The 15,914-nt window shown below is 36.6% G+C and overlaps 1 protein-coding gene across 16 annotated transcripts in view; it reads right to left on the bottom strand.

Annotated features, from left to right (window-relative positions):
• Positions 1 to 15,914, bottom strand: part of EHBP1 (EH domain binding protein 1) — a 417,522-nt gene that overhangs the window by 215,410 nt on the left and 186,198 nt on the right. For all 16 annotated transcript variants that reach the window (XM_072635440.1, XM_072635441.1, XM_072635433.1 and 13 more), the window contains exon 7: positions 1,233 to 1,372. In XM_072635440.1, the coding sequence (XP_072491541.1) occupies positions 1,233 to 1,372 (140 nt within the window). The remainder of the gene's footprint in view (positions 1 to 1,232; positions 1,373 to 15,914) is intronic.

Below are 15,914 nucleotides of genomic sequence, written 5' to 3' on the forward strand. Positions count from 1 at the left end.
GAGAGTCAACAAGTCTTTGAATGCTCTCTATGACCTCTAACACCTTTCTAATTCCCAAAACCTATGACTCAATATGTTATCTTATAAAAGACTATTATAGTTATATAGCCACTACATGAACCAGGTATCATGGGAAATACCCAAGAAATAAAACACAGTTTTCCTGCTCTCAACAAACTTCTTAGTTAAGGAAACAAGATCTGCACAACAAAAATAGTTTAAAAGAAAACACAGCAATACACACAGTGTTAAAAAGTTATAAATATAGCAAATACAAGAGGAGAAAAAAGTAAAAGGAAATCAATGTGAGACAGACTAGTGGGGGAAGAATTTATGGAGGAAGCTGAGAAAAGAAATGGTGTGCCATTTCTCCAGGTTTCTTGTACAGTTCACTAGCTAAAAGAACATGAAGATGCTTTTATGATCAGCTCTCACAAAAAGTCCTTGGTTTTTCTCAAGGTAATAGGTTGCAAAATACTGTTGTTTTAAATGTGATTGTCTTATTCTCTCTCCACACACACACACACACACACACACACACACACACACACACATACACACACACTCAAGCATGCACACTCTCAACATGCATAGATAGATACAGATATGTAGCTAGATATCTATATCCATCTATTGACACACAAAGATATATAGATATTGTAGCTATAGATACAGATGTAGAAATAGATATAATCACTTAGTTATTAGATTTTAAAAAAAACAGTTCTAATTGTTTGATGCCTTATGAGAAGTTTTTTAATTGATGAAGCTTGAGGGGCCAGATAATACGTTTGTAATAAATGAGAACAAACTAAGTGAGACTGACACATATCTACTTTTGTCACCTTTTCTGTCTTAGGGCAGATTGGTAACCACAGGGAATTATATTATTACATAAAATTTAATTCATCCAAACATTGCCACAAGAAGTAATGAAGTAAGTTTCAGACAAATTTTCATATTTTTTAACTGTACTCAGACTTTATCTTCATTATCGCAAAGCTCTAAAACTATCCCTGCAATGTCTTCAGAAGCCTAGAGAGTACGCACAGGATATGATAAAGTTTCTTCCTTGGAAAGGCTATGATAAAGAAAAACAGTCCACTGAGTTCAATGATTTTCTGAGAAACCAGAATATAAGTTCCATGATTCACACCATCATATCTCCCCAAAATCAGCCAAAAAGAAAAACAAACAAAAAAATCTTTGTGCTATGATATGACAAGGCCAACCTGTAATTTTTGCAGCCTTTTCCTCTTGGTTCACTCTGTTCTCTTCATCATCTTCGTTGTCCTCTTCAAAGTCATCTAAATTGCCAATGTCAGCCTGCTTCATACTCATCAAACTGGCCAAACTTTGCATGTCTTCATCCCTAAACCAATCATTCAAAACATAATCTATGTCATCAAATGGTAATGGTAGTAATATTTTGTTCTTATAAAACAAACATCTTTCACTGCTTCTGTCCATGAAATACAGGTTAATCAATCACTGTTAAGGAGGATAGTAAAATACCATGGCAAAATCAAATTTACTTTAAAATTGCGCTTCATAAACAAAGAAAAAACCAAAAAGCCAGACTTGAAACATGCTTCCTTATCATAGAATCTAAGAACAGAAACTGACCTTAAAAGACAACTAGGGTAATCTGTACCTGACTAAAGAAAACCGTCCATCTCCCCAGTGTTCATACCATCTCTACTTGAAGGGTTCCAGTATGGGACAACACACCACCCCACCAGATCATTCCAATCTCATTTTAATTTGTTTCATATCTAAATCTGCTACTCTATAATATCTAGTAACTGCTCCTAGTTCTGCCCTGTCGGGCTAAGCAGAACAAGTCTACTTCCTCTTCCACACTGGAAACAGCTGCCAGGTCCTCTTCCTCTACATCTCCTGTTCTCTAGTCTAAAGCACTGGGAGTTCCTTCCTCTGATTTTCATGTGGCAATATTCTCTAGTACTCTCACCATTCTGGTCCTCTTCTTGTGGATGTTTTCTAGCTTGTTAATACCTTTCCTAAAACATGGTCCCCCAAACTGAATATAGCACTCCAGACAGGGCATGACCAGTGTATATTTATAAGAGAACAATAATTTCCCTTATTCAGGACACTGTGTTTCTCTAAATGAAGTCCACGATCACATTAATTTGGGTGGCTGTCATATCATACTGCAGAACATATTGAGCTTATGGTATGATATAATCCCCAGATTTATTTCACAGGAATTGTTGGGTAACTTGATCTCTTCTTAGCTATATTTATAAACTATCTTTGAATCCAAGTGTAGGAATTTATAGTTATGCCTATTAAATTTCATCATATTCTATATGGCCCAACATTTTAGTCTGTTGAGATATTTCTGGATCCAGAATCTGCTTTCTAGAATATAAAGCCCACACTCCAAGTTTTCTATCCTCTGCAAATTTGAAAAGTATGTCATTAATATTATTCCCCCAATCAAAAGACCATTTCCTTTGAAATAAGAATAAAAGCAAAATAAGAGCTCAGTATTTCAGATTACTCACCACCATCTGTTATTAGCAACCTAAGTAGCAGTCTTATCAAGCTGGTTTTTCTCTTATGACCAATAAAGATAAAAAAAACATTTTTGGTTGTCCTTAGCATTCATCATGCCCCTAACCTCATTTTAGATTCTGGTGTTCCTGATATAATTCTTACATGACCATGCTACTGGCAGCAGAGCCAAGATGGATGAGTAGAGGAAGCACTACAGCCCAGTTCTGCCAATGTTTCCCTCCAAACAAAACCCCAAAACTTTAAAATAATGCCTCAAATCAAATTCTGAAGTCCAAGTCAATTTAGAAGGTCAGAAGGAGAGGTTTGTGATTCTGGGGTAGAGGCTGGCTCAGAACACATAACGTGGCAACACTAGCTGCGGGTCTTGGAAGTGGTTGCAATAGCAGCCACAGGACTTTGGGGAACTTCCAGCTCAGGGACAGCAAGGAGACTGCCCAAGTGGTCAGAAAAAAGAATAAAAGGGATACCTGTGCTACCACTGGGCACAGGACTGAGCACTACTGGGTAACTCCATTGTCCATATTCACTCCTGGGTTAGCACTTGTGGTTGTAAGGAAACAAAGGCCCTAAGGAACAATAGTATTTGTGGTTGTAAGGGAGCAGGGGGCCTACCCAATGAAGGACCAGTGTACAGACAAGGAGAGCAGTGACTATACCTCCCTGGATCACTTACAAACACACTAGAATTAGTTGTGCAGAAAGCAGCATCAAAAAGCTTGAAGCTTGAGACAGCATCTCCCTTTCCCCAGATGAGCAGAGACCAATGCTAACATAAAACTCAAAGTCAAGATATAGGTTGGAAAAAAGAGCAAACATTTAAAAACAAAAAGAACCTGACAATAAAAAGCTACTGCAGTGACAAGGATAATCAAGATGCAAATTCAGAAGACAATCAAGTCAAAACAGCTACAAAGAAAGCTTTAAAAAAAATGCAAATTGGACAAAGGCCCAAAAAGAATTCCTGGAAGTGCTAAAAAATTATTTTCAAAATCAATTAAAAGTAGTAGAGGAAAAACTGGGAAAACAAATGGGAGTAATGAAATAAATTATGAAGAGAGAATTAACAGCTGGGTAAAAGAGGCAAAAAAAATTACTAATGAATTAGCAAAATGAATATGCAAACCTGGAACTGAAACTCAGGTTTTTTGAATCTAAAACTAATTTAAAAACAAACAAAAAAAGAATTCTTTCACAAAATGCTGGAGTATTTTGCAAAGACTCAATGCTGAAATGAAATAAAATTTCATAATATGATAGATTATCTGGCCTCATATACTTACTAGCTGTGTTATCCTGGGCATTTAATCTCTGTCTACCTCAGTTTCTTCATATGGAGAAAACGAAGTTGATTAATAGGAGTCTCCTGCCAGAGTTATTATGAGTATAAAGTCCAATAAAATTTGTAAAGCATTTTACAAACCTTAAAGAACTATTATGCCAACTATTATCACTGAGCAGTTTTTAAAAAACCACTTATCCTATGAATTAAAAAAGAATAACTGGGAGAACTACTTATGAATAAATTAAATACCAATCACTAATTTAAAAAAAACAGATTGTTTAAAGTGTTGTAAAGATTACTTATTTCAGGGAACACTTATTAAACATCACCATTTGTCATATATTGTTTCAGGCATGGGGCATGGGAAGTAGGAGATGATGAGGAAAGAAGATAAAAAGCTTAGGAAAGACATGGATCTTGCACCTCATGGAGCTCATGTCTAGTGAAGACATAAATACAGTTAACTGTAATATACAGTTATGAAGGGATAAGTGGATGAAAAAATTATGAAATGGTATATGAGGTATATTGGGAAGGGCCATTAGTAATCTGGAGATCAGGTAAGGCATTTAATAGGGATATAAGTTAAATTTCAATTTCTTCATTTATAAAATAATAGGTGGTAGTGCTAAGTGATATTTAAGGACTCTTTTGGCTCTGAACTATATGAAAAGATAAGAATTTCACATGAAAAGAGTAGAAAGGGAGATAGTTCAGGCATAGGAAATAGAATGAAGAAAGGAATAGAAGTAGCAAAATATAAGGTCAGTTTTAAGAATAAAGAACAGTCCAGTTTTACTGGAACATAAAATTTGTGAATGAAAACAATAAAATCGTAAAGGCAGAGTTACGTCAGATTGTGGAGGGCCTTAAATGTAAGGCAATACAATTTGCATTCTGCTTGGTAGGTAACAGGAAATTACTGTAAATGTCTGACCAGAAGAGAAATAACCTGATCTACAAGTAAGAAAGATGATTCTGGTAGTAGTATAAAGGATGAAATTGTAAATGAAAAAAGCATATGAAAGACCTGTTAGAAGGCTAATATAGTAATAGAAGTGAGGATTTGAAATGGAGGGGAGACAGTAGAAATAAAAAGGGCACATTAAGGAATGTTGTAGAAGTACAATTTATTGGATTTAGCTGCTGATTGGATGTGGGAGGTGTAGGAGAGGGAATAATCAAAGTTAGCTCTAAGGTTTTGATCATGAGGGTGAGAGTAAATGGGAACTCTCCTATTTTTACCCATCCCTCCTTCCTTTGCACTCCAATCCCAATAAATAAGCATTAATTAGTTAATTATTCCCTGATGCCTACATATATATATAATATATACATGCTCAGTTGTCCATTGACTTAAAAAAAAAAAACTTTCCCTTTACCATGCTATCCTTCCAAGCTAATGTCCTAAATATTGCCTCCTTTGCACCACTAAAATTAGAAAAAGAATAGTATATATTTCTAGAGGCTTTGCATAATTAAAAGAATGTTGAACCCTCATGTCATAAAAAACTGAAAGCAATATACCTCATACACTTATATGTGGTAGGATCCTCTCTGGGCATCAGTTTCTTCTACAAACTGAGGGCAAAATAGTAAGTAACTACCTTGCTGGATAGTAATGAGAATCCAATGAGATAATGTATGTAAAGGACAAAGTGCTCTATGTTTCAGGTATAATTATCATTTGTTATTTTTTGATGGTCTTCAGATAAATGAACCTAGGACAGACTGTGCTTCTATTACTCTTTCACATTTATTGCTAACAGCATAAGGATATATGTTAATACTTCATCTAGATATTCACTGAGAACATCATTGCTACAGTTCCAGAGAAAACAAAAGAAGGATGATTGATTGATTTGACTGACATGCTCCTCATCCTGTTTCCATATGCTTTTGATTGTTTCTCCTAGATCTCTACATTTTGTAAACTTTTTGTTACATATAGCTTGGAGATTATAAAAATTTGGTATAGGAACATCTAGAAAGAAAGAAAGAAAGAAAGAAAGAAAGAAAGAAAGAAAGAAAGAAAGAAAGAAAGAAAGAAAGAAAGAAAGAAAGAAAGAAAGAAAGAAAGAAAGAAAGAAAGAAAGAAAGAAAGAAAGGAGGGAGGGAGGGAGGGAGGGAGGGAGGAAGGAAGGAAGGAAGGAAGGAAGGAAGGAAGGAAGGAAGGAAGGAAGGAAGGAAGGAAGGAAGGAAGGAAGGAAGAAGAAAGAAAAAAGATGTAGCCAGTATAGCCCAAATTAACCGGGTAGCTTCTGGCCATCAGAATTAACCTTCCTTTGGAAAGGAGGAAAGGATGAGCTAAGTTACCCAACTTGGCTGAATTCCCACTCAGGAAGCTCGGTCTACTCACAGGTTGTGCTTGTCCTTCATTTTTGAAGAGGACAAATGCTATATATATAGTACATACATGTATATGTTTGTATATGCATATATACATGTGTATATATATGTGTACATACATACATATATATGTACCTATAGGACTGTATTGCATATTATACATAATAGAAATATTTTGTATTTTTAAACAAATAATTTAAGTCTTTTCTCCTTTTCTTTGATATCTTTGGGATCAACTTAGTAGTGATATTGCTGGGTCAAAGAATATACAAAGATTTTTAGCCTTTTATTAGGTGTAGTTTCAAACTGTTCTCCAGAATGGAATTGTTCACAACTCCAACAGTGCATTAGTATCCCAATTTTTCTTATCACTAATAGCATGTGTCTTTTTCTTTTTTTTGCCATGTTAGTTAATCTGATAGGAGTGAGGTGCTATCTCAGAGTTGTTTTAATTTGCATTTCTCTAATTACTAATGATTTAGTGCATTTTTTCAAGTCACTACTGATAACTTCAATTTTTTCTGAAAACTGCCTGTTCATATCCTTTGATTATCAAATGAAGAATAGCTCTTATTTCTATAAATATGGCTCAGTTCCCTACATATTTGAGAAATGAGGTCTTAATCAGAGAAATTTGTTATTAAAAATTCTTCCCAATTTCCTGGTTCCCTTCTAATTTTGGCTATATTAATTCTGTTTGTGCAAAAAGTCTTTTAATTTCATGTAAATAAAATTATCCATTTCCTTTAATCCTGTCTATCTCTTGTTTGGTTTAAAAACTTTCCCCTTATTTATAGATCTGGCAGGTACTTTTTTCTATGCTCCCCAAATTTTCTTATAATATCACTTTTTATGTCTAAAATTATTTACCATTTTGACCTTGTTTTGGTATACATTTTGAAATGCTGGTCTGTATTATATTCCAAGTCCTCTGCTCCTTTAACATGGTAGCCACTAAGTCTTGGGTAATTCTGATTGTGGCACTATGGTATTGGAATGGTTTCTTTCTGACTGTTTGAAGTGTTCTCTAGGAACTCCAAAATTTGGCTATAATTTCCTGGAAGTTTTCATTTAGGAATTTCTATCAGGTAATTATCAGTGGATTCTTTTAATTTTTATTCTATCTTCTGGTTCTAGGATATAAGGGCAGTTTTCCTTGATAATTCCTCGAAATATAACGTGTAGACTCTTTCTTTGAGTATGGCTTTCAGGTAGTCCAATAATTCCTAAATTATCTCTCCTAGATCTGTTTTTCAGGTCAGTTATATTTCTTATAAGATGTCTTATATTTTCTTCTAATTTTTCATTCGTTTGACTTTGTTTTATTATTTCTTGATGTCTCATGGAATCATTAGCTTCCACTTGCCCATTCTAATACTAAAAAAAAAATTATTTCCTTTAGTGAGCTTTTGTACCTTTCTTTCCATTTGGCCAATTCTGCTTTGTAGTAGCTATTTTCATCAGTGAATTTTTGTACCTCTTCTTCCATTTGGCCAATTTTATTTTTCAAGGTGTTATTTTCTTAGTTATTTTTGTACCTCTTTTACCAAACCATTCATTGTCTTTTCATGGTATAGGTCAGGGGTAGGTTCCTGTGGCCTTGAGCCACAGGTGGCCTTCTAGGTCCTGGGGTGCAGTCTTTTGACTGAGTCCAAGTTTTTTGGAACAAATCCTTTCATTAAGGGGATTTGTTCTATGAAAACTGGATTCAATCAAAGGGTCACACTTGAGGACCTAGAGGGCCATCTGTGGCCTCGAGGTCACAGATTCTCCACTCTTGGTATAGATAATATCTTTTGATTTGTGCACAACTTGGATTTAAGCTTCAAGAAGTTGGAGGTCTCATTCTCTCCTTCAGAATCATCAGACTCCAGTGGCAAGACAAAAGTCAAAATGACTGATGATGGCATGGAATGCAGTGGAGGCCTTGGCATCTTTGATGCCTAACCAAGCTCTAAGCACTCCATAGTGCCTGCTTCAGCTGCCCTCATGGTCACTGGAATAAAATGTTCTCATATGCCCATTCATCTGCCAAGGGAAGTCTTACATGCTTCAGGTAGACACCTCCCTAACTCACCAACAGGTCTGAGACTCCCCTCAGTTACACTCAATCTGCTTTAGATTGTCAAAAAGCTTTATTAGGGTATGGCCACTACAGCCACTTACAGCTTCTTGGAACCACAGGTGAGAGTTGGGTGAATCAGGTGGAACCCAAAGGTGGAAAGCAGCCCTGAAAAGGGCATGGCAGCCCTCACACCAGAGGTACTAGTCTTCCCTGAACACTCATGCCCAATGTGGTATTTCACAACATGGGGTCCAGGCCTGCCCTCCACCCCCATGTCACAGATCTTTCTTTCTGACCTCCTAAACTGTCTTGGGCTCTAGGAATGTCTCACCTTGACTTTCTGTTGGGTCTATCACTCCAGAATTCAATTTGAAGTGTCATTTTAAAGTTCCTTATAAGGGAATGTTGGGAGAGCTTGACTGAGTGCTTCCTCTATTCTATTGTCGTGGCTCTGCCACCAGAAGTCTAAAAACATTGTTCTTAAATTTTTATGCATAAATATTATGTCTAGCAGACTGTGGCAACAGTTCAGTCTGTAATGGTGGTCCAGTTTTAGCATAGTTTATTGGTTATATTCTCCCAGATATTTTGAGATTTATGCTTGTAGTACAGGAATTTGTTGCTATTAGTCTATGAAAGACAGAAAGCTTCTGATGCAGAATTCTGTCAGCAGTTCATGCTTTGCTAGGTATCCAACACTTGTTAAATACTGATACATTGCTGATTCTACTGTTTCTTTATATAATCAACACTGATTACTGAGTGGGTACCTTCTTTAATTTCTGGTAACAAAACCTGGTCCTGAATTGCCATTCTAAATCACTCTTTTCTCCAACCAACTCAGTCATTTGTTCTTTTCCTTTTAACATGTTCCTGACTAAATTCATGTGGATGTTATCCATAGAGAGCCTTTGGATTCAATTTTTGGACCTTATTTCATACACTCCATCTAGAAGTAAATAACTTTTGCTTATAAAGGAAAAATCCAATAAAATACACTGGTTGGCAGTCTTTACTATTACTCACTGAAGTGATATATTCTTGTCCCTAAAGTGTTTCTGTATGTTTTCCACTTATCATGTGTTCTGTGATTACCTATCAAGTCTTGATCATTTCATGGAGTAACTACTAACCTTTCAATAGAGGTCCAATGTTGAAAGGACCTGTGATAAGCAACTAGGTGGTGCCTGGACTGAGCACAGGACTTGGAGGTAGGAAGACCTGAGTTTGAATCCAGCTTTGGGTAGTTACTAGCTGTGTGACCAGGGCAGTTCACTTAACTTTTCCGTTTCCTCAATTCTAAAATGAAGATCATAAAAGTACCTCCCCTCAGGGTTGCTCTGAGGATCATATGAGAAAATAATAGTTGTAAAGCATTTAGTACAGTGCTTGGCACATTGTAGGTACTAAATAAATGCTTGTTTACCTTCTCTCTTCCTTTCCGTCTCAGTTTCCTCATCTGCAAATTGTGAAACAAAAGCACTGACCTTACAGGGTTGTTAAACACTTTGGAAACCTTAAAGCACCATGTAAATGCTAGTTATTGTTAACAAGAACAACAATGGTGTATGAACTTTTATTTGGATACTTTTCCAAATTTGTTATGGTCAATTTTACAGTTCTGAAAGTGCATCGGGACTGATATTTCATGGGTGTTAATTGTTTTAAATGTATTCTTCTAATACAGCTTTGATTCCAGGATACTAATAAATCTCTTGACATATCAGACCACAACCTTCTCTTTAATATCCTTATACTTGATATGTCTCTCCTGAAGAACACCAAAGTATTCCTAAGTATTGCTTCATCCACTGGCTTAACATGTTCTCCACATTCAATTTTGAAGTCTTAAATCTTTTTTTAAAAAATATAGAGAGAATATTATGAATTTTACACCAAGTGATATTTTATATCACTACAGAAAGACTAAACAAAGTAAGGGAGCTGTTTAATGTGATTTTGGTGGAGCTATACAGCTTAATGTTGTTATCCATGTGCATCAAGTGATTAATAAAATGTTCTGGTTTGTCAGACATTAACTATATGCCATGCCCTGTGTTAAATTATGGGGGTACAAATAAAAAGACAGTCCCTATCCTCAAAGAACTTACCTTTTAACAGGGAAAGGCAACATATAAGAGGAAACTAAATAGTGTAGGGCACAAAGAGAATGATGGAGGACTCCAAATAAATCCAAAAGCAGTGCAGCTGATGGAAAATCGGGAGAAAAATGTGCAAGGCTCTCTTCTTACATGGAGGTTTTGGAGCTCATGATTCTGCCCTCCTGTTAGAGGATCCAATATGAATGCTAAGGTTCATTTAATTTTGCAATTAATGCAATGAGACTTCCTAATGGTGTAGCTCTTGGGGCAGAAAGGTATTATACAGAAAAATGCAAAGAAGTCCAAAAACAATAGAAGATTTGACTCTCTCAGAAGTCATTCTAATTAGGAGAGATTATGGTGAATGTTAAGACTAAGCAAAATCATAATGGGGTAAAACTATTTCTCTGAAGAATACCAAAAGTTTTATACCAACTGTTCTTGTCATTATTGTGTTGGCAATATGTTTTAAGTAGAAAGTCATTTCCCTATGAATATCAAATACTATAGTATTATCACTACCTCTCAGTTCTACTTTATTTATCTGTAGCTTATAAATAAACAAGGAGGGTTGGAACTAACTTGAAGGAAAGTATATGATAATCAGTAAAGAGAATACAAAGGTTATGGTGCTTTTGAGTGTTTCCCTCCCCAATAATTTCTGATTCTATATAAGCTGCACTTTAATACACAACCCTAAGATTTTTTAGAACATTCCTTTTCCTTGATGTTATCTTCATGGGTCACAGGAATATATATAGGGTCATGGGGGAGAACCAGAAAGGACTTCAACGACCACTTAGTCCAACTCAGTCACTAAAAAGATGAGAAATCTAAGGCTAAGTATCTACAGAGGTGACAGAGATAGTTAGCTTCAGAGATGGGATGTGAATACAGGTCCTCTGACTCCAGAATCTGCTCTTTTCACTGCATTAATTGTTGATTTTTAAAAATGATAACAAGTTGGGAATGCTTTGCATAAAGTGTGTAAACAAACAATTGTGCTATATTTGGAAAAGTCACTGTTATTTTCATTTGTCAGTAATAGATATGCCACGCCTTCTGTTAGGAAAGGTTAGATGACATTTTTTCCAGGATGAAGCTGGTAAGGTGCTTTGGTAATACTCCATATACAACTATGGAGATTCTGAGCCAGTAATTATGGATCTTATTCTACCCTGCTGTTTTGCAGATTTTCAGGAAGTTAAGCTTCAATCACTTCCCTCGACATATGCACAATCTTTTTGCTTTTCTGTTGAAGCAACATGCATCTTATATGCCACTCCTCCTTTTTATTACCATTATACTTGAACATTCTGAAAGTGGATGATGTGAGGAGCAGGAAGGAGCTACTAAATGTGTTTATTTTTTAAATTGAAAGTGAGTAAGTCTAGGTTCATTAGGACAAGCCATCTGATTTGACTGAATTTTCTATCATCTAGGCTTCTGAATATGTTATTGACTAATCTTTACTTTCTGTAGCAACAAAGACATTTTAATCAAAGGGTTTTCTGTTAATGTTGTGTTATCCCTTCTTAAATTTGCTTTCCTTTATTTTTATTTTTTTTTTTACTTGCAATTTCAGGTTCTGAATCAGAAAGGTTCTTACTCAATAATGTTCTTACTTTGAGTCAATAATTGTCAATAAATATTTATTAAGCACCTACTATTATGATAGACAAGCAGCTCAGTAGATAACAGTTCTAGGCCTAGAGTCAGGAAAACATCTTCCCAAGTTCAAATGTAGCCTCAGACACTTACTAGCTGTGTGACCCTGGACAAAGCACTTAACCTTGTTTGCCTCAGTTTTCTCATCTATAAAATGAATTGGAGAAGGAAATGGCTAATGATTTCATCATCTTTGCCAAGAAAACTACAAATTGGATCACAAAGAGTTGTATGTCTGAAACAACTGAACAACAACACATGACAGGCACTGTGTTATTGTGCTAGACACTGGGGATACAAATACTGAAAAAGAAAGGCAGTCCCTGATCTGGAGGAAGATACAATTTAATATGGGAAGACAAAACACAAAATGAAGCTCGAAAGTAGGGGTTGGGGAAAAGGCCCCTTCCTCAGGTGCCTGATGAAAAAGTCCCAAAGTAGGGCTGCCAGGTGACAAATGAGGAGATGTCTGACTTGGAGTTCACTGGCTCTAACCTCCAATCGGTGAGGTAGAGGCTAGTAATGAAGTACAGTTATCAAAGCTAGTGAGGTTACAGGATGAGGAGGTTAGCTCTTTTCATGAGATTCCTGGGGAACAGTAGAGAAGTAAGAGAAACTCTAAAATAGTCGAGCTAGATGAGAAATTAGTTTGGGGCTCTGACTTAGTATTCTAGGATGGATTACTAAGGATTCCTTAATTGTACCTCTCTAGGCAATCATTTCATCTCACTAAACTGGCTCTCAACTTTCCTAAAGAGAGAATCACTACCGTCAATTATCTTCACTTGTTGTTTTTAACTGAATCATTTATTGCTATGTAAATTGGCACCAAATCTCAAAATGTGATGAATTTGAAATTAGATCTAGGCAGTAATATAAACAGTAACTATTCTCATTTCCACTCTACCCAATACATGCAAATTTGCTTTGAAAGACAGTAGTATTTTTCTTCTTGCTTTTTCAAGTACAGTTGGAAATTTCATTCTTACTCTCATTGTGCTCTCACCCCAGTTATATAATTAGTTATATAATTAATCTTATAGTGAAATCCTAAAAGATCATGTACTGTTATCCCACATATAAGATGCAACTATCTTCAATGTTCTTTTTCTGTCATCTATGTGTTCTAGGTGTGTGTGTCCATATTACTTTGCCTGTCTTAAATTTCAATCTCCTAGAGGCATGGGATTTTGTACAATTTTGCCGGACCACATACAATCGCTTAATTAATGCTTTAGGATAGCAATGATATTGAACAATTTATTTATTTACCATGCATTGATCAATCCACTTCTGGCTTCTACCTCCTATTAATGTATCCCTAGCATCCAAAACGGTGTCTGGCACACAGCACTTAATAAATGCTTCTTGACTAAATATAAAATTCTAGGAAAATTCAGCCAAAGGGCAAGAAATCATTAAAAGTTCCTCTCTTATGCATCTGTCCTTTTTATTCATAAGCTTTTTTTATATAAGGCCTTTTCATATCAGTCAAACAACAAGAATTCATTAAGCGCTTATTCTGTGCCAGGCACTTTGCTAAGTGGTAGGGATATAAAGGCAAAAAAACAGTTCCTGTCTTCAAGCAACATACATTTAAGACAACATGTAAATAACTAGACACATGTGTGTTTGTCCTTCACTGCCAAAGAAGCCCATGCCATCAAAGAAATAATGACATGACTTGCACTTGACTTCATTTTGAGTGAGGGAGGGCTATGCAGGTCACTAGCCTCACTTCTCCTCCAGAGCCATCTGAATTCAGTGACCAGATGACTGGAGATGACCCAGGATGAGGCGATTGGGATTAAGTGACTTGCCCAAGGTCAAGTGTCTGAGGTGAGATTTGAATTCAGGTCCTCCTGACTCCTGCACTGGTGTTCTATCCACTGTACCACCTAGCTGCCCCATTCCAAGATTCTTGGAAGCGCACAATATTAACAACCATATTTAAGAACACTCCAAATTAATAAAAGAGAAATGAAAAACAAAACAACCTAAGTTTCACCTCAAATTCAGCCAACTGGAAAAGTTTTCTTAAAAAAGATGGAAAGAGTCAATGTTTGACCGGGTTTAGATGAAGTGTACTAATATATTGTTTGTGGAGCTATGAATCAGTCCAATTATTCTAGAAAGCAATTTAGAATTGTTCTAAGAGACTAAAATGTCTATACTCTTTAACCCAAAGACGCATCAGCTAAGCTCACCAAGGGGGTCGTTGACTTTTTAGTCTCCACAGACATCAAAATATTTATAATACTACTTTTCTACAGTATTGAAAAATGGAAACCATGGAGATTGATGCCCATCTACTGGAAAACTGCTAAACAAATTATGCTATATGAGTATAACAGAATATTACTGTGCTATAAGAAATGATGACTATGAAGAATACAGAAAAGTATCAAAAGACATAAACTGATGCAAAGGGAAGCAAGCAGAACTATGAAAACTATTCAGAATGAAAAAAGGAAGGGAGAGAGGGAACAAGGAAGGAAGGGGCAGGGAGAACCAGGAAGGGAGAAAGGGAAGGAGAAAGGAATGAGGGAGGAAGGAAGGAAAAAAGGAAGAAGAGCATTTATTAAGCATTAATATGTGCCAAGCATTATACTAAGTGCTGGAGATACAAATGAAAGGCAAGTTTTACATTTTAATAGAGGAGGAACCCCAGAGTCTTGGAAATGGCATTGCTGCCCAGATCATAAGCCCTACTTCTAGCTCCTACACTAACTTGCTTCTTAAATTTTTCATATGTTGATGTGTTGGGATTGGAAGCTCAATTCCGTGTGGACGGTCTCGGGCGGGTAAAAGTGGGACTTCTAAATCTTAGAGTCTTACGAGGCCCTCCATGAACAGCGGGGATTCGAGAAGGTCAGACTGAGCTAGCTCGGCTAGGTCAGGTATTTCCGCCTCTCCCCGGGAGATACGTGATGGGTGGAGTCTCCCTGCCCTGGAGATTGTCCCGGATTGGAGCACACCTAGTTACCTAACAGCACGGTATTGAGATGCAAACTGTGTGGCTGAAGGTTAAGTAGGATTGAGGAAGCCTGAAAGCTTCTCTTAGCACGTGAGGAGCCAAGAGGACGGTAGGCTCTGCTTTCTTCTTTCCTCTCTCCCCTCCCCCTCTCTCCCCGCTTGTACTTCTACTTCCAATCCCTTAAGCTTAGCCTCCTTAGGAAATCTCCCCCTCTTCCTCCTAAGGAAGACCCCCCTGCACTTGTAACCCAGACCCTGAAATAAAGCTCAACCCTTGTTCGACTCTGGAACGTCCTTTCTCTCATACGTGCATCCGGTTTTGGCCAACCGAAGACCTCGGAGGTGAGGTAAGAAAGACTCGGGTAGCCCACACAGGCCCCTAGGCCTGGCATTGATGGACGTATAATCCTCCCACTGTGAAGAAAATGTTGGTTAAAAAAAGACTATTCAGTTTGGGATGCTGTATTTCCTTTCAGAGAAAAGACAGCATCCCTTTGAATAAAATTATTACAGAAGGAATAGGAAGCAACTCTAATCAGGAGGGGAAGGGAGAACTGTCTAAAGAGTCACATATGGGTACCAAGTGAATTCACTGACAAATTTAGATTTGGAAAAGACACAAAGTAGATGAGGTATGAATGGATTACAATCTGCACTGGAGACTAAAGCGCCCATGCTGCTAATTTCATATTACAGTAGTGACAGTCTTGAAGTGAGTTTGGAGGAAAGGATGAGAAAGCTGAGGAGGTATGAAACCATTCTACACAAGAATCAATTCATGGAACTGGGAATATTTACCAAAAAAAAAAACCAAATTATTTTCTTTTTCTTTTGATTATATTACCTTTTGTTTGAATCAAATGAGTTAAATGTGTACGGAACTTCAAAAACCAAAAAGTATACAAAATAGATGGAAGGTAATCTGAAT

Source organism: Notamacropus eugenii, chromosome 1, assembly GCF_028372415.1.
Source record: "Notamacropus eugenii isolate mMacEug1 chromosome 1, mMacEug1.pri_v2, whole genome shotgun sequence".
NCBI classification, from domain to species: Eukaryota; Metazoa; Chordata; class Mammalia; order Diprotodontia; family Macropodidae; genus Notamacropus; species Notamacropus eugenii.